At 38.1% G+C, this 22,191-nt stretch overlaps 1 protein-coding gene across 1 annotated transcript; it reads right to left on the bottom strand.

Moving 5' to 3' along the window:
- Positions 1-1,573: 1,573 nt before the first annotated feature.
- Positions 1,574-16,233, bottom strand: NMI (N-myc and STAT interactor). The gene is made up of 9 exons (XM_032227401.1): positions 16,139-16,233; positions 13,879-13,953; positions 13,552-13,710; positions 10,878-10,994; positions 9,437-9,599; positions 8,171-8,277; positions 6,323-6,506; positions 4,136-4,242; positions 1,574-1,900 (listed from the first exon to the last, which is right to left on the bottom strand). The coding sequence occupies exons 2-9, from the start codon at positions 13,948-13,950 to the stop codon at positions 1,700-1,702; spliced, it is 1,110 nt and encodes a 369-aa protein (XP_032083292.1). The 5' UTR covers positions 13,951-13,953; positions 16,139-16,233; the 3' UTR covers positions 1,574-1,699.
- Positions 16,234-22,191: the final 5,958 nt, after the last annotated feature.

Here is a 22,191-nt window from a genome sequence, read left to right as displayed (position 1 = left end):
GTTAAGGGTTTTTTTTTACTGTATTAAATTTCTATGAAAAGATAAAATGTAAAAACCAATCAAACAAAAAATACTAAGGAAAAAGAGGAGAGAAGGTCCAAAGGAATAAAAAGGTAAGAAAAAAATAGCTTTTTTCTTCAGTACAGTCACAGATATAAAATGCAATAATCATTTGTTTTAAATTTCAAACCCAGTATTTTTATAATCATGAATATTTCTAATCATCAAATTCTAAAATTAAATATTTATTTTGGTTTGTAACAAAAAGTCCAAAAGTGATTTCCATGTAAAACCAAAGTTAAACAACTCTTTTCTTTAATCAAGGTAGTTACTTTCACCATCTCAGCCATTTCCATTAACTTCATCATCCATCTTCCATTGTGGAATCTGTAAGAGTTTCACTACAAAAATTACAGTACATATAGAAGAAAAGTCCCATATTTTTTACTCTAATTTCTTTTCTGACAAACCGAAAAGAAAAACCTCTGATTTTAACTATACATTTAACAATTCTCTGAATTAAAGTACACATTCAATCCCATTAAGTATTAGCCTTCTTATATGTCCCCCAAAGGAGATAAAAGTACCTCTAGAGTGATTACATTTACAAGCCCATTACCTACTAAGTGTAAAATCTTTCATTGGTAGAAAACCAGTGGTAGTGGTATTGTTTTCCATGAAATAAGGTGCAAGAGGTGAGGAAAAGTGGCATTCACTTCTAGATTGCAGTTCTCATATTAAAAAAAATCAAAAAAGCTTCCAATTATGTGTCAACTCTTCAGATTTGCCAATTGGTTTTGTAGAATAGATCTAAAAACCATCCTGTTTCCCCATGCGCTTGGCCTTCTTTTGGGGGGGGGGGTGTCTTAAATTATTTTTGAGGTGCAGGAGGCGGCAAGCATGGTCACCTCATGGCTGCTGCTGTGTTACAATATTTTTGGGGAGGGCTTATTTTAGTGCCTGTACTCAAAAGCCCGATTGGGCTTATTATCCTTATTTTCAGAGAAACAGAATAGAATTGAGATTTCCCAGTAAATATAAAAACAGATGCTTTGTAAAAGAGACTCAATTATCTTACTTGTTGGACTTTGTAGGGCTAGAACATAGGAGATTCAAGGTAAAGCCTAGTTTTATGTTTTTAACAATGCAAAAGACACAGGCTAAATCTATAATTTGTAGAGCATAAAATCAGCTAAACCACAGAAATTGTCATCATACAATTGTGCCAAATGCAGTTGGTATTGACTATTCACACTATGAGCCTTGATGTGAGTTGTGATTAGATCACAACTTAAGTCTCACTGGTTTCAACATTAAGAAAAACCAACTGAAACAAGGGAACTTTTAATTGAACATAGCTTTAAATGGGACTTCAAAGGTGTTCAAAGCTTCTATGTTACAAGCAGCTTCACTCCTAAACAACTGCAGGTTTAGTATTCAATTAAACCAGAAGTGGGTTGCTCCCAGTTTGGTCCGGTTCAGCCGAACCGGTAGTGGCACTGGTGGGAGGCTCCACCCATCCGCCTGTACACTTCTGGGCATGTGCAGAAGCTCCTGCACATGCGCAGAAGCATTTGCACATGCACAGAAGCGTTGCACACGAGCACAAGTGAACTGGTAGTAAACTGGTTAGCAACCCATCACTGAATAAAACCCTTGGCGTATCTGGAAGCTGAGCCAGTCTACATCTTCAAGAGTCTCATATAAAATCTGCTTTATCTATCTCAAAATAAGCAGTTTTCATCCCTCTGGGAATATAGGTCACTCGATCCACTTCACCCCCTCCATTGCTGGGTTTCTGGAAGTGAATTTCAATCATGTCTTCCACATCCTCCTCATCTTTCTGTTCTGCGTTGATTCCTGTTAATAGTACAGCTTTCCTGGAAGTCCCTGAAAACATCTGGCACCAAAAAAAAAAGCATACCATATGTTACTTCCATAGTCTTCCTTAGAGAAAGCTAATATTGAAAGCACCATCACTAAGAGATAACTATACCCTTTTATTTTTTTACTGATTACAAAATATAGATGCACTGGTTTAAGAACCAACAAAACGTGAGACCAGGGCATGGCAGCTGCACCTCAAATGCCCTTTCTAAAATACCCATGTATTGCAGGATCACAGCAGGGGGGAAGGCTGGGAAATGAACCATTTGCTGCCCTGCTGTGATCCTAATGAAACAAAACTGGCATAGAATCTCCATCCAGCTCATAGCACATTTCCCCTTTTGAGTCTAATGTGATCGTCGGCATATTTCTTCTTGTCACAACTTTATTCTGGCCCAAATAAAGCAGCTGCAAACACTGAAGCTATGTTTGCAAACAAACAATGCTTTTGCTATTCAGTCACTAAGTCGTATCCAACTGTTTTGAGACCCCATGGGCCACAACACACCAACCCCTCCCCCCTGTCCTCTACTGTCTCCCAGAGACTGCCCAAAGTCATTCTATGTTCATTGCATCAATGGTCCTATTTCATCTCATTCGCTACCGTTCCCTTCTCCTTTTCCCTTCAATTTTTCCCAACATCAGAACATTTTCCAAGAAGTCCTCTCTTTTCATTTGAGCTTCAGCTTCATATCCATCCTTCCAAAGAACAGGCAGAGTTGATTTCTTTTAGGATTGACTGATTTTGATCTCCTTGCAGTCCAAGAGATTCTCAAGATTCTTCTCCAACATCACACCTTGAAAGCAATAAACTAAGCTAAAAAGTCTAATTCTTACTTCCTGTTGGGTGGCTACCACTGACCATGTTACAATTTACGATGCTGTCTGAACCTCACAACATTACATTGCTCATGTCTGAAAACCTGATCTTATAATCTATGGCAAGCACTGGGTACAATCCCATTTCTAGAATCCCAAAATAATGGCCTTTTTTTGGTTTAGGAAGTAGTAATCCAAATGCCTGATTAAAGAGCAGTGTGTGGCAGAAAGTACAATGTATAGTCAGGTATTAATATTTATTTTAATTCAATGTGCAACACATATCAACCTTCACTAAGTGGAAGAAAACCAAGACCTAGCCATTATCAAACCACCATAAGTGCTTGATAATATTGGGCCAACCATATTTGTAATGTAAAACTTGAGATGATCAGTAAGTGGCAACAAAATAGTTTTATATTACTTAAAAGAGGTTTACATTATTTAAAGCGTGTCTAGCGATTTATCCGATTTTTGCTGCCCATATGCAGTATATGAGGACCCAGACTGAGGACCCAGATTGTTGGGGGTAATATGCTGACTCTGTAAACTGCTTTGAGGTCTGTAAAAGCACTATGAAGTGGTATATAAGTCTAAGTGCTATTGCTATATTGTTGATACTATGGTATAAGCAGATGCAACTTCATTCTACATACATTTACTATGAAGAACTCAGTTCTCTTGTTTACACATTTAGAACACATTTTCCAGTGGCTGGAAATACAATGGATAACTTATTTTGAAAGTAGAGGAATAATATATTGACTACCATGTTTTCCCCAAAATAAGACCAGGGCTTGTATTAATCTTTGCTGCAAAAAATTCATTAGGACTTATTTTCCAGTTAGGTCTTATTTTTTGGGAAACATGGTATTACAAAGGCTATAAACCTTATTCCAAAGAAAGTCCCTTTGAACTCAATGAGTCATGTCAACGTTTCAATTGTAATATATCATGCTATATCAATCCAGCCACTAGTCCGGAAAGCCTGGATTAGATTTCTCCATCACTGCACGTCAGAGCATGTCTATCGTACAGTATGAGGATGGTTGCATGTATGTTGCATTTGTATTTCTGCAAATGTTAATGTTCTGGCTAAGGAGATCTCAAACAGCAAAGCATAGAACAGGAAGTCGGATCAAGCAATCAGCACACATGATTTGTATCTCCGCACAATGCAAATTGGGATTTGGGAGATGTGTACATCAGCTTATCTGCAACATACACTTACCCATCAACTCCTTCACAGTGTAGTTATTTGGCAACGCCTACATGCAGTTGTGGGCAACTCTAAATCAAGCTTAAAATCAATAATACAATGTGATATATGTCTGCTTTATTGTGGTTTATTCAGTAACCACAGCTTAGCACAACAGGTTCATTCAGCTGCTGAATACCCGCCTTGCTTGATTATTCCCCCATTACTTACCTGAGCTTTTTCCACAATGCTTTTTTTGAGGTGTGAAACATTGAGAAAATGAGTCTTTCCAAACACATTGATGCAGTATTGTCCATGCCATATTATTTTATTAAGAGCTAGAATAAAAAAAAAGATATGAAGATGTCCACATCTGAAAAGGGCTGGTTAAAATGTAAGAAATTAAACCCTAATTTATTAGAGTGCCACAAAAACCTAAATATTAGAGTTCCACATATACTTTAAATAATGTAGACTGTAGATACTTATTTAGGAAGAACTAATTTTCCATTAACTATGGGACATAAAGGTATTTCTTTCAATACAAGCCACCAGTGGACTAGACAATAAGGCAAATACAGTAATAAAATATTTATCACAAGCCTAATAATACTGTAGTGCAATTCTAGATATGTTTACTTGTAAGTAACTGACAAAAGCCCAGTGGAATTTAATCCAAAGTAAACAAGTTCAAATGTAACATTAACAGAAAAATCTTGTGAAGCACTTGCTTTCAAGAGTTACTTTCTCCAACCAGGAACTTCCATATAAAACTGATTTTATTTTTTTATGTTCATTAGCCAGATGGCAACAGCTGTGGTGGTGTTTTTACTAAAACATCTAGGAAAAAAAATCTAGTTGTGGAAGGCTACTTTGCATTCTAGTGAAGAAAATGGTGTAGTGCAAATATTGAAAAGTACCAATAGAAGATGATGTATATAGCTCAGGGATGAACACTCAAATGTAGAGAGTAAAATATTTTCGCATCCATAGACCTGCTTACAGAATGAACAATACTTGTTGATGACAACTAATAAGAAGATTGGAAATTCCATAATAGTGGGCTGGCTAGGTGAAAGTGAAATGTTTGAGATAGAATGATGGGGGATAGTATATATAGTTAAAAAATAGGGTGATCCTCAGGAAATCCATTCTTCCCAGTCAGCTTTAAAAGTCCTCCTACATAGTGATCCATGTGCTTTCTAATCCAAAACCACATTGGACTTGGGACAAGGTTTAAATAATTAATTTCTTCTAAGACAGGGCTGGGCAATTAATTTTCCCAAGGGGCCACATGAGAAACTGGGACTGTTGTGGACGTCCAAATCAATAGGACTGTGAAGGTCCATAGGCATGCAGGCATGCAGATATATAAATTGAAAAGTGAATAGCAGTCATCTTCAAAAGCAACACAGTTGTATTGCATGCATGGCATCATCATCATCATCCTTTTAGCCATTGTCTATTCACTGCAGGATGAAGACCTCTTCTGCATGTTTCCAACCAATACGGTTCCTGAGCTTTCTTTTGCCAATTGGGCCCGCAATACTTGCTGATGTTGTCGATCTATCTTTTTTTTGGTCTCTTTTGTGGATGTTTTTTATCAAGTGGGATCCATTCTTTGACTGCCTTGGTCAATCTGCCATCAGTTCTTCTTGCTGTGTGACCAGCCTATTTCCATTTCAATCCTTTTACTCTCTTGATGATATCATATACTTTTATTTGTTCTCTAATCCATGTGCAGGTCTCTCAATCTTGTCTTGTCATGCCGAGCATGTATGTAGAGATCATGGCTCTTTGTGCCGCTTGTAGCTTTTGTGTTGCTTGTGAGGTTAGTGTCTATGTTTCATTGGCATATGTTAGAGCAGATAACACGCTTTACTCTTCAGACATAGGAGGAGGTTGAGCTTGAAAATTATGCTTTGCTTGCCAACCACATTTAACATGCCATTCAATTTCCTTTAATATATCATCTTCCATTAAGTTCACTGGCCAAGGTCTACGTAGTGGTCTACTACATCTAGGTCTTCTCCAGATATTTTTTAAATTTCTTTAGTGAATTTATTAAACATAACCCAGCTCTTTTTCAGCTTTATTTTTAAGCCAAATGGTTCTCTTGCTTTGTGCAGCTCTTGTATGTGCCTTTGTAGATCTTCTGGGTTTTATGAGACGAGAACATCATCATCTGCAAATCTTAAATGATTTAAATTGTGGCTCTTCTGGCAAAGTTATTTATATTTGACTTCTAATTTCCGATTGATATCACATGGGCCAGACAGGGACAGGCACAGGAATGGATGCAGCCTCCGTTCTAAGACTATGTGCTTGAAGTCGAGCGAGCAACGATAATGACCCACAAACAAGGCTGATTACAGACCATATCCTAAAAATAAACTGGCAGAATAATTCAAAGATTACCTATTGGCTGACAAAAGGTAACAATGGCCTCTTTTAAGAATGGATCATATGATATCCTCTGAATTTCACCCAGTTTCGCTTTGTAGAAAAGGAGCTCCAATTTCTCTCTCATCCATTCCTCGGCAATGTCTACGTTTGGGATGTTAGAAACATGAATAATCATTTGAGAGAGCTTAACATGGATCTGGAGAAAGAATACAATCCAGTGTCAAAATTATGCATATCAAAAAATTCATAGCTGCAACTATTCAAAACAAGTTATGAGCAGAGCACAATTTCTGACTGGGAAGATTGTTTTCTCGTTATCTCTACTGCCCTTCCTTCCAAGGTTTTCTCTCTCCCAGACTTCTCTGTTCATATTGGCATGAAATTTGGGGGTTATGGACAAGAGAACTGGAAAAGGTTGAACTACACAAAAGATACAGTTAGCATTAATTAAATTTTTTACTATAATAGTCGAGTTAAATTATTCAAGATTTTAAGAAGGGAATGTAAAATTGGATTGAGACAGTGTGATGATTTGTACAACACACTAAACTAAATTTTTAGTTATTCAACAAAGCATAATGCAACTATAACTCAATGTGGTTTGTATGCCCAGTCACTAGTAGGGGAAATTAGCACAATTTCTCCCCTCCAAGCTGTGTAATATATTAGCATTAAATATACAGTGTATTTATTCAACAAATCATCATTAAACCATACATTAGTATAATGTAGGAATTTCCATCTACAATATGTGTTAAAATCAAAGTTCGACGTAACAGCTGACTTTGAAAATATTAGCAGAGCCAGACATGATTAATACCATCAAAACTGTAGTTTAGAGTGGAAAATCAAAAAATATGCTGAAAGAAGGCAATGGGAATTCATTTCTATATTGTTGCCAAGAAGATAAACCCTTGATAAGCCCAATGAGATTTATTCAATAAGCCAGTGTTTCTCAACCTTGGCAACTTGAAGATGTCCGGACTTCAGCTCCCAGAATTCCCCAGCCATCGTCAAGTTGCCAAGGTTGAGAAACACTGCAATAAGCATGCATATCCCCTTTATAATAAAGACCAGAGGGTATTCATAAAATGGTATTTAAATTAGACCTACAGATGATCTTTGCCAATAAGCTCTCAATCTAATGTTTGGCCAACAGAACATAGTATAATAACAAGATACTTTCAGGAAAAAGGATGCAGTTATGTCTGTATGCATTTTGGGTTGAATTAGATGTAAACATCTAGAAAGGTACATATCTGGGGAAAAATGAAAATTCTAAGAAAAAGTTTCCCTTCTTTCTATGTAATTAGGTAAAGGTAAAGGTTCCCCTCACACATATGTTCTAGTCGTTCCTGACTCTAGGGGGTGGTGCTAATCTCTGTTTCAAAGCCAAAGAGCCAGCACTGTCTGAAGACGTCTCCGTGCCATGTGGCCGGCCTGACTAAATGCTGAAGGTGCACAGAATGCTGTTACCTTTCTACCAAGTTGGTCCCTATTTTTCTACTTGCATTTTTACATGTTTCGAACTGCTAGGTTGCCAGAAGCTGGGACAAGTAACGGGAGCTCACTCCGTTACACGGTGCTAGGGATTCAAACCAACAAACTGCCAACCTTTCTGATCGACAAGCTCAACATCTTAGCCACCGAGCCACTGTGTCCCTAATCTATGTAATTAGGAAAAAGATAAAAGGGGAAAACTCTTCAGCTTAAATTTACAATGATGAGAGTCTATATCTATGCAGAGCTAAGCAAAGCCAATTGAATTTAAGCTGTCTATATGTGGAGGTCCAGTTACCAGTACATAATAGTTCACATTATTTGGATATATTTAAACATCTTTCATGGTGATGCCATTACCTTAAATGTTGTTCCAGTGTCCAAAACAACAGGGCAGGCTTTCAAAGCAATCTCCTTATTTTCCAAGTTGATGATATGGTTATGTTTTCTAATCACCTGCTGAGCAACTGAAGAACAAGAAGTTAACAGGTTTCCATGCTGAACATTGAAATAGTTCAACTTCACATGAGACATGAAGTTACATTAATCAACAATTGTGAGGAAAGCCAAGGTTTCAACAATGATTTTTTTTGACATGGGATTTTGTTGACAATTATTGCTGCTAGTTTTGCACGGTTTCCCAACTCAAATAGCATCACCTCCTACAACTAGGACACTGCAATGGTCAAAGTTTCTTGCCAAGGAAAACAGGGTAACAGATCCCTGAAGGAAGGATTCTCGAAAAGGTTATGTTTTCCCATTCTTGCATTGAATATTGATAGATCCAGTAACAACTCAGAATATTCATAATTCAGCAGTTGGCGCAAGGTTATTTTTATTGGCATTGACATCTCTCACCACAACCCTGGCTAGGTTCACACTTTGTGCTATGCAATAATGGGATCTAATTTGGTTTAGTGTTATGAACTATAACATATAAGTTATGGTACGGTGGTCAACAGCCCCCTTTAAATTCCTTTTTGCTGACCCTCTAATTGGGTCATTATCTGATTTTGAAAAAAATGGTAAGACTTAACATAATTTTAAAAACATTTAAAAAAAAAAATAGGATTTTGCCATCTTTCCCCAGACATTAAACATATTATATTTATTGCATGTTTTCCTCTTTTAATTTTTATACGGTGTCACATCCGATTGTAAGGCACCCAGAGTCGGGTGACAGTGAAATAGATGGCAAATAAATTTGAATTAATTAATTTTAAAAATGGAAGGGCTCCTTGATAGAAAAAAAGTGTTTTCTTCTGGCGCAAAGCTTGGCATAATGTGTGAACCCAATCATTCATAGACAATTCACTTTTAGGCAAGCCTTACCTTATCTGATCTGTGAACTCAATCAGTTAATATCATAGCTAGCCCATCTACAGGAAGGCTGGTAAGAGACTTAAAGACCATCAAGTTATAAATTACTTTCTTTATTGTTTTTACAGTGGGCATGATAAAGGTTAGAATTTCAAACATCAAAACAGATTAAGGCAGATGCATAAATGGCAGATATTTGAACTGATCCTAAAATTTTCGTGTCAGATAATGAAGAGCTCACTTAACACAACTTCCCTTATTTAAAAAAAGGAGGAACTATATCATTTGAATATGCACTTCATATACCAGATTCTTCCTCAAACTGAATGAGAGCTTCTCCTCGGTTCACCGTGAATGGGATTTTTGTAGCCATGTGAAAACAGCAGGACATGTTTATGCTGTCATCTTTATCCTTGGCATCCTCCAGATTCACAAACTTCATTTTTTTTTTAAGTAGGCATTGCTGAAGCTGAAATTTTAATAATAAAATTAGGAGAGGACAGCTTTTAAGACAAAAAAACATTAAGTAAACATACTCTTTATCTACTAGTTTCTACTAGTTTCAGTGACACATAAGGCCATTAAGAAGCTTTCGTCAGATATTTTTCCCCCAACTCCCAAAGTCGACAGCTCAAATCCCTAGCGCCGTGTAACGGAATCAGCTCCCGTTACTTGTCCCAGCTTCTGCCAACCTAGCAGTTCAAAAGCATGTAAAAATGCAAGTAAAAAAATAGGGACCATCTTTGGTGAGAAAGTAACAGCATTCCATATGCCTTTGGCGTTTAGTCATGCCAGCCACATGACTACGGAGATGTCTTCGAACAGCGCTGGCTCTTCGGCTTTGAAACAGAGATGAGCACTGCCCCCTAGAGTCGGGAACGACTAGCACATATATGCAAGGGGAACCTTTAACTTTACTTTTACTTTATAATGGACAGAATTTTCATTGCATTGTCTACTCTTTGAGGGATTTGGGGAATATTAACACAAAAATCTTCTACCAAAAATCATCAGGAAATCTGAGGATAGTTACTTGCCAATGTGCTGAAAAATTTCAAAACAGGAACTAAGAGCTACATGTTGTCTCTTAAGGTATCCAAACATTTTAAAACTTTAAACAGAGGATTCATCTGAGGCTGAATAGTTGCATTAGTACAATATATTAGTAAGAAAGTGAAAACAATTACTATAATGTAGTGGTGGGCCGGTGACGTCCTCATGGATGCGCGCAGCGTGTGCATGAATCTTAGCACCTCCGCGACACTCCAGCTGCTCCGCAGAGCATCGTGCAGGCACTGTATGCACCATGCACGTGCGTGGAAGCGTAGAAGTCTTTAAACACTAGTAAGGAGCTCATGCGGGCGGATAGGCCCTCCGGAGCACCGTCCCAGAACGGTATCCGGTGCTCCGATACTCCCGGACCAGGGCATACCGCCTGCAACCCACCATTGCTATAATTAAGCAGCAAGTCTACATCTACTTACTTGGGAAAAAGAACTCTAGAATTCAGTGATATTTCTATAGAGTTTATTATGTCATGGACTCATGGCACAAAAATTGTCTAATGGAATAAAATTGATAAAGATTCTAATTTTTTATAAACCACAAATTCCCTGGAAGGGAGGGCAAAGGCATTGTTTCTTAAATAAGGGATGAAGAATACTTTTATGAAGAATGAAGTAAGTTTATAAAGTACACTAAATTAACCCTACTGCATGCACACCAGCTCATTAATGCAAGAGTTTACCGAAAAACTGCATGTAAGTTCTCCACGTTTCACTTTCTTTGCTGCCAGATTCATCTTAAGGACATCAATTTCCTTTTTCATCTTATTATTTTGCTCATGTATTAAGGAAAGTTGCTCCTGTGGAATATGAAAAAAAAAGACTTATATGCCTAAGAATCAGTTTATGGATGTTTTGGGGAAAAAAGGTATTTTTTTAAATTTTGCTAGAGAACACAACATTAGTAGAGAGAAATTCCCTGAAGAATGGGCTCCAGCACGAGTCCGAAAGCTCAGAATACAAAACCTCTGATCCCGGTGACCGAACCAGATTGGATCCTGCAACATTATCCTGGGACAAGTATAGTCGCCTTTATTCATGACAAAATATCCTTGCAGGAAGTTTTAATAGGTAAACTTTTAACCATCTCCAGGATTTTAACTGAATCTGAATTATGAATAAAATACTATGTGATTAAGCCATAGCTGCACTCCAAGTGAAAGGAAGTGTTTAAGCAACCCTTTTATTTTGCTATTTTTGTACAGTGAATAGTATCACCTAATCAACACTCACATGGATGCGCCAGTCAGTTGAACCTATATCCATAGAAACATGCATATGCATATTTTATTGTTTTTTGCCCATTCAGCATATTGTCAGTTAATCAAGATTATATATTACATTCTTAGCATATTTCTTAATATCCATATATTAGATTGACAAACTGAAGGTCTGAACAAAAGGCATTTGTATTTTCTTTATGAAACTCACGTTTCTCACTGGAATTGAAATTTTCAACTTGTTTCAATAAGTTTGTTTAATGACCAAAGTTACAACAGCACTGAAAAAAGCAATTTATGACCACTTATGACTTTGCAACATTTCTTTGCTCACATGATTTACATTTGGATGCTTGACAAGTGGTTCACATTTATCAAGTTTATGTTAAGTGTTAATACCACTTTACAATGCCTTGGTAAGGCCACACTTGGGATACTGCATTCAGTTTTGGTCGCCACAATATAAAAAAGATGTGGAGACTCTAGACTCTAGAAAGAGTGCAGTGAGCAACAAAGATGATTAGGGGACTGGAGGCTAAAACATATGAAGAACTGCTGCAGGAACTGGGTATGTCTAGTTTAAAGAAAAGAAGGATTAGGGGAGACATGATAGCAGTGTTCCAATATCTCAGGGGTTGCAACAAAGAAGAAGGAGTCAAGCTATTCTCCAAAGCACCTGAGGGCAGGACATGACTCAATGGGTGGAAACTAATCAAGGAGAGAAGCAACCTAAAACTGAGGAGAAATTTCCAGACAGTTAGAACAATTAATCAGTGGAACAACTTGCTTCCAGAAGTTGTGAATGCTCCAACACTGGAAGTTTTTAAGAAGATGTTGGATAACCATTTGTCTGAAGTGGTGTAGGGTTTCCTGCCTAGGCAGGGAGTTGGACTAGAAGACCTCCAAGGTCCCTTCCAACTCTGTTCTTGTATTTGCATTTATTTGTAACATGCTTTGGGTCAGAAACTATGCTATTGGACAGTTTGCTACAGTGCCATTAAGAGGAGAGATAACAAAAAGGCACTAGAAGCTGCATATATCCTGCATATCCCTGATTTAGGAACACCAGCATTGCTCCCAGGATGCTTATTTTAGTCTAGGTAAGGAACAACATCTGCAGCTGAGAGTTTCACATGCAGTTCCACCTACAGCCCAACTGTCGTGCTAACATGCAAACTTCCTTATCAATAGTTCCCATAGAAGTCTGAGTGGGACAGAGTGAATTTAATTTTCCTAACTTGGTTCTATTCTATTCTATTCTATTCTATATTTAAGATGGTTGCAGTGTCCCAGGGTCATGTAATCATCTTTTGCTACCTTCTGACAAGCAAAGTCAACAGGGAAGCCAGATTCACTTAACCACCATGTTACTAATTTAACAACTGCAGTGATTCATTTAACAAATGTGGCAAGAAAAGTCGTAAAATGCAACAAAGCTCACTTAACAAACTCCTCACTTAGCAGGCATAAGAAACAAAGTTTGCAAGATGTTAGTTAAATTTATACACCATCCAAGTCCCAGAGAGTCTAAGCAGTTCATAAAGTTTAAACACACACACACATAGAGGATCAAAGATAGAGGATCAAAAAGATGGCAGCAGAGAAACATGTACTGGTATTCCTTGACTTACAACAGTTTATAGTTACAATGGCACTGAGAAAAGGGACTTATGACCATTTTTCACACTTAGAACTAATGCAGCATCCCCATGGATGCATGATCAAAATTCAGACACTTGTCAACTAACTCCTATTTATGACGGTTGCAATGTCCTGAAGGACTTGGGATCACCTTTTGCAACCTTTGAACAAGCAAAGTCAATGGGGAAGCCAGATTCATTTCACAACTGCAGTGATTGCAGTATCTTAACAACTGCAGTGATTCACTTAAGAACTGTGGCAAGAAATGTCATAAAATGGGGCAAAACTTCACTTAAAAACTGTCTTCTTTACCAACATAAATTCTGAGCTCAGTTGTGGTTGTAAGTCAAGGATTACCTGTATATGCTACCAATTAGGGGCCTCACACATTCAAGCCAAATCTTGGCAATATCACTGTGTAAACATTCACACTTCCCAGCATCAAGGGTGAGTTCTATTCTTAAAATGATGGAACATGGATATAGCCATTCTTTACCTGCTGATTCTTCCGTATCCTCATTCTTTCCATTTCTTGCTTATTACTCTGCTCTCGTAGATCTGTCAGAGCCTTTTGCTTCATTTTTCTTTTCTCATCAAGGGCAAGTTTTGAAAGAAGGATTTCAGTCTTTTGCTTTTCAATTTTTTCAAGCTTTTCCTGGGCAAATTAAGAATCTATTAATGCAGTTGCAGGATTGCCAATCAAATAGCACTAGCAGGGTTTTGAATACACACATACACAAAGCACAGCCTCTCTACTTGGTATAGTATGTATAGATAGCTTAATTATCATTGGCAAAACTTCAAAAGAGTTTATAAAAATTACCTTCCATTTTTCTAGTTCTTTTAGTAGTTCAATCTCACTTGTAAATTTTTTGGAAAGTTTATCTTCTGCCATAGCCTGCAAAACAAAAATGAAAGGACGTTTCTTTCCATTTTGCACCAAAACCTGATTTTTACATTTCCAAGAGTTTCATTTTTTCCCCTCAGATATGAAATTGAAATAAATTGTGACTTATTGGAATCATTTCCAAAATTTTAGCCCATCACACTCAAAATAGTTTCATTAACCAATATTTTTTTGGAACATTTCACCTAAGCAAATAAGTGTTTTAAAATAAATGTACAGCATATGAGAACTAGAAGTAAAACAGGACTATTTCAGTAACAGGATAATAGCTCTGTCTATGTAGATTCTTTATACTCATTCTTCGATGACAAGATTGTTTTATTAAATACATTGGAAAACAGCATTTTTTAAAAAGCAAGCACATAGGAATGTCTGTTTGTAATACCGTTTTCTGCATCTAACTACTAAACTTAAATTCCAGGCTTCCTGCACTAAGTCTCCAAGAGCGATAATAACATATCCAAATAAATTTTCAAATTAAATGAAAATAAACAAATTGAAACAAGAACAATCAAATCCAAACCAATGTAAATCCAGCAGCAAACTTGGTCTCTCCACAATCTAAATATTCATATTGTACATCATTCTTCATTCACTCAACAGACTGAATTATAAAGCAATAAATGTAAAGTTCAGTTTTTTTAAGACCATAATTTTATTCACACCACACACATATATCCCATATCTAAAGCAACTGGTGGTCATCATATGATTAGAGTTTAGGAAAGCCATTGACTGGGTAGTTCACTTATCTTGTTACAACTCACATTCGTTTATTCAGTTTATTGACTTGTCTGGGTGAACTTAATTAGCCAATGGGGTCTACACCACCACTATTTCTAGCCAGCCTGACAATAGGAAGTTGTTATCCCGTCACATCTAGAAATCACTGGAAAATACTGGCTACTAAGCAGCACCATAGATCCAACCCTGAATATTATTATTATATTATTGTTGTTATTGTTGTTGTTGTATATGCTGCTCCTAAAATCCAATCAGGTGATGTGGGTTTTCCTCCCTTATATCTAACCATGGTACAAACATTTTTACTACTGTGTTTGCCTGCTATTTCTTTCATCTCATTCCCCATCTGTGAACAAAGCACCCATAAATCTTCCTAGTTTTCCCTTTTTTTCCCTTTAATCTTTTCCCTCTGATGCCAACTCTGGTAGGATTTGCTAGGCTACTCTGTGATAGGTAGCATTTGGTAGGATCTGTGGCTGATTACTGAGAAGTAAGGGAAAGGATTAGAATAACTGACAGAATAAAGACTGATTATGAGGGAGACAGCAATATTTATGCTGGTAGTTTAAATAGTTAAACTGGCAGAGAAAAAGGTCTCCAGAGTTTAAATCAAGTGATATCTCCTCTTGCAAATTCCATATCATTTAAAAGTTTCCTGGTCTGGAAATCTCTGCCAAAATCCTTCTTTCAGGGCTTTTTCCCGATTTCCAAGCTCCGGTTAAAAAATAAAAATACAAACCAGAAATGTCAGATAAAGTTGTGATTGTAATGTTACCTTCTACTGTGCTAAAGAGAGTCGGAAGTCGATGCCTTTTTGTTAGGTTTTTTCCTCCCGTTACATATATACCTTTCCCCCCTTCCCTTTGTATTTTATATTTCGATAAACTAATTAAAAAGTTAAATGGGGAAAAAAATGAAATGTCAGATGAAGCCCTTACCGCAGGGGTCCCCAAACTTGGCAACTTTAAGACTTATGGACTTCAAGTCCCAGAATTCTCCAGCTAGCATAGCATAGCTGGAGAATTCTAGGAGCTGAAGTCCACAAGTCTTAAAGTTGCCAAGTTTGAAGACCTCTGCCCTATGGTAATACTAACCGAGCAGACGCTGGTTCGTTTTCGAAATCAGCAAAATTGTATTGAATGTTGGGACAAAGTTCAAACACCGGAGAAAGTTAGCAGAGGGACACTTAATGACAGCTACACCACGAAGGGTGCATTTACGTTTACGCCCTTGTTAAGTTGCGTTGCTTAATTAATTTAGGCTAGTTCAGATGGAACGTGCCAACCGGACCGAATTAAAGCGCATCGTACGGTCTTAGAACTCCAGTGTAGGCTTTTGACCGGATCGTTCGCTTTCTATAATAATAATATATATATTTTTAAATCGCTCAGCGCCATCCTCCACGGAGAAAGTTTACTTTCCCTTTCGATACCTGCCAGCAGATTCTATTCGAACACAATGTATTCTCACGCCCTCGCTGCCCAGGCGTTTCCCCTACTCCATTCGGCCCGCTTTCCAGCGGGACTGACTTACAAGGATCTTTCCGACGGCGGGACAGGCTCAGAGTCATACAGCTTCTCGCTTAAAAGAAAATAAAAACGAAAGCCCCGTTTTCCCAGCAGCAAGAAACGAAAGTTACAGCCTTATTTGACTGCAGATCACGTGGAAGGAAGGAAAGCGGGCGGGAAGGTGCGGCTATGGCCGGCAGCTGGGAAGTCATCTCCCCTTGAGGCCAAAGAGGGAAGTCCTCCCGGCCTCTCCCCATGACAACAGAGCGTCCTGACAGACGCGATGCTTCTCACGTTTGCAAGTGTTGACTTGCCACGCGGAGGAGGCCGGCCTCGTTAACAAGACTGCGATCACCTTTCGCGCCACCCGAAGCTGAAATAGGGTTAGTTACCTCTGCGTATAATCTGTGTGTGATCGATGAAGCTTCTCGGGTGAGAAGCGAAACCTTTTTCTTCTTTTTCCTCAGGGGGGAAAAACCCGTTCAGTCTTTTGGGGAAAAAAAAAAGCACCTTTGAGAAAATTATGACCTGGATGACTGAGGCCCTCCAGAGACAATCAGTGCGCTTTAGTGCCATGGATGACTGAGTCAGATAGTTGAGGACAATATACTGACTAAACCGCCCAGAGAGGGCTGTAAAACGGTAGACAAGTCTTAGGTGCTATTGCTTTTGCTACTGTTAGGAACCCAACTCCGGTTTAGTCAAGTAAACAATGATAAACAAAATGGTGGCTAATGAGAGAAAGGAATTCCGTCAGCATTATTAATAACACACTGCCATTAGTTAGCAGGCAAGCCAAGAAAAGGTCACAGAGCTTTCTAATTGTAATTTTTTTTTCTTAGCAGACAGTATAAAAACTTCCCCATTTGATGGCAGCTGAGTGCAATGGAATTCGGCTTCCAAAATTGCCAACAAGATGATTCTAGGCAGTCTCCAGAAAACTGCCTCAGAAATAAATTTGATTCCCAGGACATCTCAGAACTGGTTCCCCTATGTCTTCTCTTTAACAAAAATGTAAGATCGTACTGTAGGAAGTTATCACCCAGCCCTCTCCCAGAAAAAAATGAAATATCCTAGGAAATATTGAAAAAGGCAGAATATTTCTCTGGATGTGAAAAGGAAGAAACATGTTTTAAAAGACAGAATAGCTGCCTGCAGTTTTCTGCCCATCCCCCTTTGTCAATGAGCCATTAAAGCCTGAACTAGTCCACTTTACATAATAAAGAGTTCTCCCCTTCAGCTCCAGAGTGATGGGATTAAGACATGATAATATTGGCCCTTTACCCAACTGGCAACATGGCATCTGAGAACTCAACCAAACCTGGATTCAAAACTCAGCCTAGAGAGTTGCCCCTGCATGGGCCCGTGGGAGTCTGACAACCAATCAGAATACAAGATCAAGATCAAAGACGAGGGCATAAAACCAGGGTCTCAGCTTCTCTTCCTCCCTTGCTTTCCCCTCTCTTCTCCACCAACATTGAAGCATGTGATCCCCCTTTTCTGTTCAGGACTCAAGCCATGTGGTCCTGTCCACCATTAAAACCACATTTCCAAGCAGCCTCCATGTCTCCAGTGTCTTTTTCCCCACTTGGAGCCGAACCCAGAAGGACATTTCTTCCAACAGTACAGTACAAGTATGGTTCACAAACTCTAAAACTCACATTTTTTTATGTGTGTTACATCTCCCCCCAATAAGTTCATTGGTATTAGAATTTGGCAAGAAATAAATAAAACACTTGTAATAATTAAATTTTAATCTGAATCTCACCAGGATTTAAACTTTGCTTATCTTGGAGAAAAATAGTTGGTTGCTAAGAGTCATTGCTGACTTGATGGCACATCAGATCAAACTGCAAGACAGCAGCTCGAGAGATTAAGGAGCAAAATAAGGAGCAAAAAATTTTGATTGTTCCTACTTTAGGCTGCATAAGCTTAACCAGGTTAACGGATCTCCAAGTCAGTTGCATGTAATCTCTGTGTCCACCATTTGAAAATCAGGGATGCAGTAACAGGGTCTAAGAGAATGATAATGGGCAGACAATACAGAGCAACTGCCTTACTTGTACACTGTACTAAGCTGTACAGTGACTTCTTTAACAGTGATTTATTAAAAATCATCATTGGGCTCTCAGAACATGCAAAGATGTTGTGGCCCAGCAGGAGCCATTGGAGCTGCCACCAGACTCCGACAGCGAGGGGCCCTATGAGTTGGCCCTGGAGGATGTGGAGGACCCTGGACAGCAGGGTGCAGAGAGACTGGTTGGCCACCAGGTGGCGCCTGAGCCTCGAATCAGTGGGGAGGAGACAAGGAAGAGTGATCCAGAAACCAACAGTGAGTTGTTCCAGGATGCACACCGTCGAAGAGCTACTACGTAATTGCAGGAGTTAATTGCACTCACTCAGCTGATGGTCATTAGGCTCCTCTCCAGACTATAAAACAGACTGCTTGTGCCACGCCCTTCTTGCAGAAGTCAACGCTTTGACTAAAGAGAAACAAACTTGGCAGGCTGGATTGCTGCCAGAGTTTGTCTGAATTGCTGCCAAGGTTTGTCAGCCTTGCTGCCAAGGTCCTTATCTGTTTGTTTACTTGGCTTTCAGACACCAAGAGTCTGGTCTTGTTATTAAAGGACATTCTCATTAAGCGTGTCTCGGCTTTCGTTACTGGACGGAGGAGGGGGTCAGAACACAAAGATATAAGCTGTTGTTTACAAACAACACATTGATTGACATCAGAGGATGTGCTAAACCAGCTACTACACAATAGTCTTAAATTTAGTATGGATGAATCCAGCCACAGTATCATACAAACTGTGTCACTAAATGCTATGGGCTCGAGAGAATCATAGCTGTCTTCTTTGGGTATCTCAGGTGTATCTTGGATGTTCTATATAACTATCGATCAACACATTTCTTTTTCCCAACAAAAGTAGGGGCAAGAAATCATGTCAAATGAATCAAGCATTTGTCAGCATGACATAGCTGTATTGAAGGTGATTTTATCTATGAATTTGGGGATGTGTTTGCTTCTCCATCCAGGTTGTCAACATCCAATAATGACAATATGCTTGTGCCTTTTTTATTCATCTTGTTTCTCATCATTTATTTTATTTTTTATTTTTAAAAAAAGTTTATTTTTCCATTTTCATAACAAATAACCACATGTATTACTGTTACATAACCAACATTATTTTACATTATTAAATATTTACATCAATTCATCTTACCATCAACCCACAAAAAAGATTATTGGCTCTTCTGCTCTCCATACACCATATTTGTACTTTATCCATCACTTTCTTCTCCCTCTCTTCTCCTCCTCCCTACCTTCTTTCTTCCCTCTGTCATTCTTCTCTTCTCTACTTCCCCTTCCTCCTTATCCTCCCTCCCCTTTCCACTCCTTCTTTCTCCCCTCCTCTCCCACCCCGCACTCTCTCCTAACCCTCTCTTCTTCCCTCACCTCTCTCCTCTACTCCACACTCTTCATCTCATTTACTTGGTGTATTTCAGCCTCTGAGCAAACTCCATTTTATATTGATGGTGTTTATAATTTCAATTCAATAAACATTTTTAATTTTACCAAATATCCTCCTCTTCCTTTTTTTAAAGAAAAAAAAGTATACATATATAGCAATTCTATTTTTAAACCCCCCCCCCCCAAACCTATTTTGGTTGGAATGTGGACCTGATTACAGTTCCCAGTTATTCTCATCATAATATTGTACAGTTATTGTTCTGCCCCGGGCAATGAAGGTTCTGCTCGGGCAGCCAGTTAACTCCACGCTTGGGAATATTTTTCAGATCAAGTTTATTATCAGGAATCCTTAATAGCAAAACTTACAGTTCAGTAATGAGGTTCTTCTGACTTTCCCTGATCTTTCCCTTCACGTAGTGTAAAAAGACATTAATTCCTCTAACCCATTCTGCTGGTGCAAAGCTGCTTCTGCTAGTGCTGACAGGGATTCAGTGAGTGCGCAGTAATAAAACAATTTCCCCGGGCAAAATACCCCACTGCCCAATCAGGGAGCACAGATGTGGTCACATGTTATGGGACTACATTTCCCACAAGGTAGTTGCATTTCCCATGAGATAGTTGTTTAAAGGAGACAGCTTCTAATTTTTAAATTAGCTGTATACTGTTGGGACAGCACAGTTACACATCATTACATGCCCCAAATTTTTAGTTCTGTCTTTATAATCTCAATAATTTTCCATTGTAAGTATGTTTCATGTTCCCCCTCCATTTTTCCATATCTTAACTTAGCTTACCTTTAATTGTCTTTAAATAACAATCCTTACTGTTCAATGTTCATTACAATTCCATTGATCTCCTATGTAGAATAACAAGCAATACACACCTCACTTTGTTCATCTTCTTAAGAATTCTATATGCATCCATATTTTGTATATTTTAATCTATATTTAATTATCTTTCCATTATCATATTCAATCAATTAGTAACTGAGTTTAATTCTCATGGAAAAGGATAATTCACATACCTCTGTTATATTCTCCCCCAACAGTTTCATATGTGTCCATAATTCATATATTTTAACCTTTATTGAATTATCTTTCCATTATCATATCAATCAGTTAGTAACTCAGTTTAATAATCATGTAAAAGAGTAAATCACATACCTCAACTTTATATTCTCCAAGTAATAATTTCTAAATATTTGATTTTTTTTCCTAGTAAGCCTTTTGTCCCAATTCTCTATTCCTGTCTCCCCCCCCCTTTTTTTTTCTTTGTTGGAACATGTCCACCCTCTTCAATTTTCCCCAAGCCACTGTCAAACTCAGTGAAATCTTTTGTCTGCTTTTTATTTCCCTTTGTTGGGAAACATCCCCTCTTTTCAATTTTCCCTATACCACTGTCAATCCCAGTGAAATTTTTTGTCGGCTTTTTGTTTACCACCGTTTCTACCCTTTCATTATGCTCCCACTTTTCTTCCTTCGCTTCCTGCTTCTCAGATTCTAACTTCAAAATTCTATTTAAACTTAATTTTAATGGTTTATGCATATTTTTTTTATAATTTCACATAATTCTTCAAATTCCTACCTTTCCATAATATCCAGTTCCACAATTATAGTTAGTTGTACGGTTAATTATAATTTAAGTCCCAGGTTTCCCAAGGTTCTTCTTATTTCACAGTTCTGGTCCAACTTAAATTCTAATTTAGCTAAAATGGAGAGGAAGAAAAGAAGGAGAAATCTTGACCACTTTGCTCCCTTTGTTCTTCCCTCTGGCAAGTAACTCCATTTTTTTTGCTCTTGATTTTTTTCCTGATTACATTCCACCTCTCATTAATTAGAGTTGCTTAAGATATGTTACTTAGAACAAACTTGAACAAAGCCAGTCTCCTTGGTATGTTTTTAACTTCCGTTTCACCCCTCCTTCTTCCATTCCTTTGTAGAGTTCCCAATTGTCAATCTCTTTTAAAGACACAATCTTTTCAAATCCAAATTCAAAGTTTGTGTTTTAATGGGTTAATCAATTCTTTATTTCCTCCTCCTGTCTCCAAGTTGTTTAAAACAAAGAGCACTTTTGGGGCTTAATAATTCAAACCACCATTTTTCTCCTCCTTTCTTTCTGCCAAAATCCCAATCTGTCCGTCAATATTATTTATACTCATAAGGTTCTTTGCCTTTTCCAAATTCTGATTTATGTCAGTTGGTTAATTAAATCTTCTTATCAGGTTTCACAAATCTTTTCCAGCACGGCTCCTGTTCAAAAGCTTTAGCCAGAAGCCCGCAGCTTTGATAGCAGCCATGTTGCCATGCTGCCTCCCCTGACGCCAATTCAAAGAGCTAGTGTCTGACCTACAAGGAACCTGTTACACTTCTCTAGGTCTAGTGAGACACCACTCCTTCTTCACTGCCCCTCCAGGGAAGTTCTGGTCCAAAAGGATCTCGGCATTGGTTTGTCAGGCAGAATTTATGTGAGGCTCTTCAGAGCACACATTTTTCCATCTGTATAGGA

Source organism: Thamnophis elegans, chromosome 1 (assembly GCF_009769535.1).
Source record: "Thamnophis elegans isolate rThaEle1 chromosome 1, rThaEle1.pri, whole genome shotgun sequence".
Lineage (NCBI taxonomy): Eukaryota > Metazoa > Chordata > Lepidosauria > Squamata > Colubridae > Thamnophis > Thamnophis elegans.
Note: the sequence above shows the minus strand (reverse complement) of the source record. Positions and strands in the feature narration are given on the sequence as shown.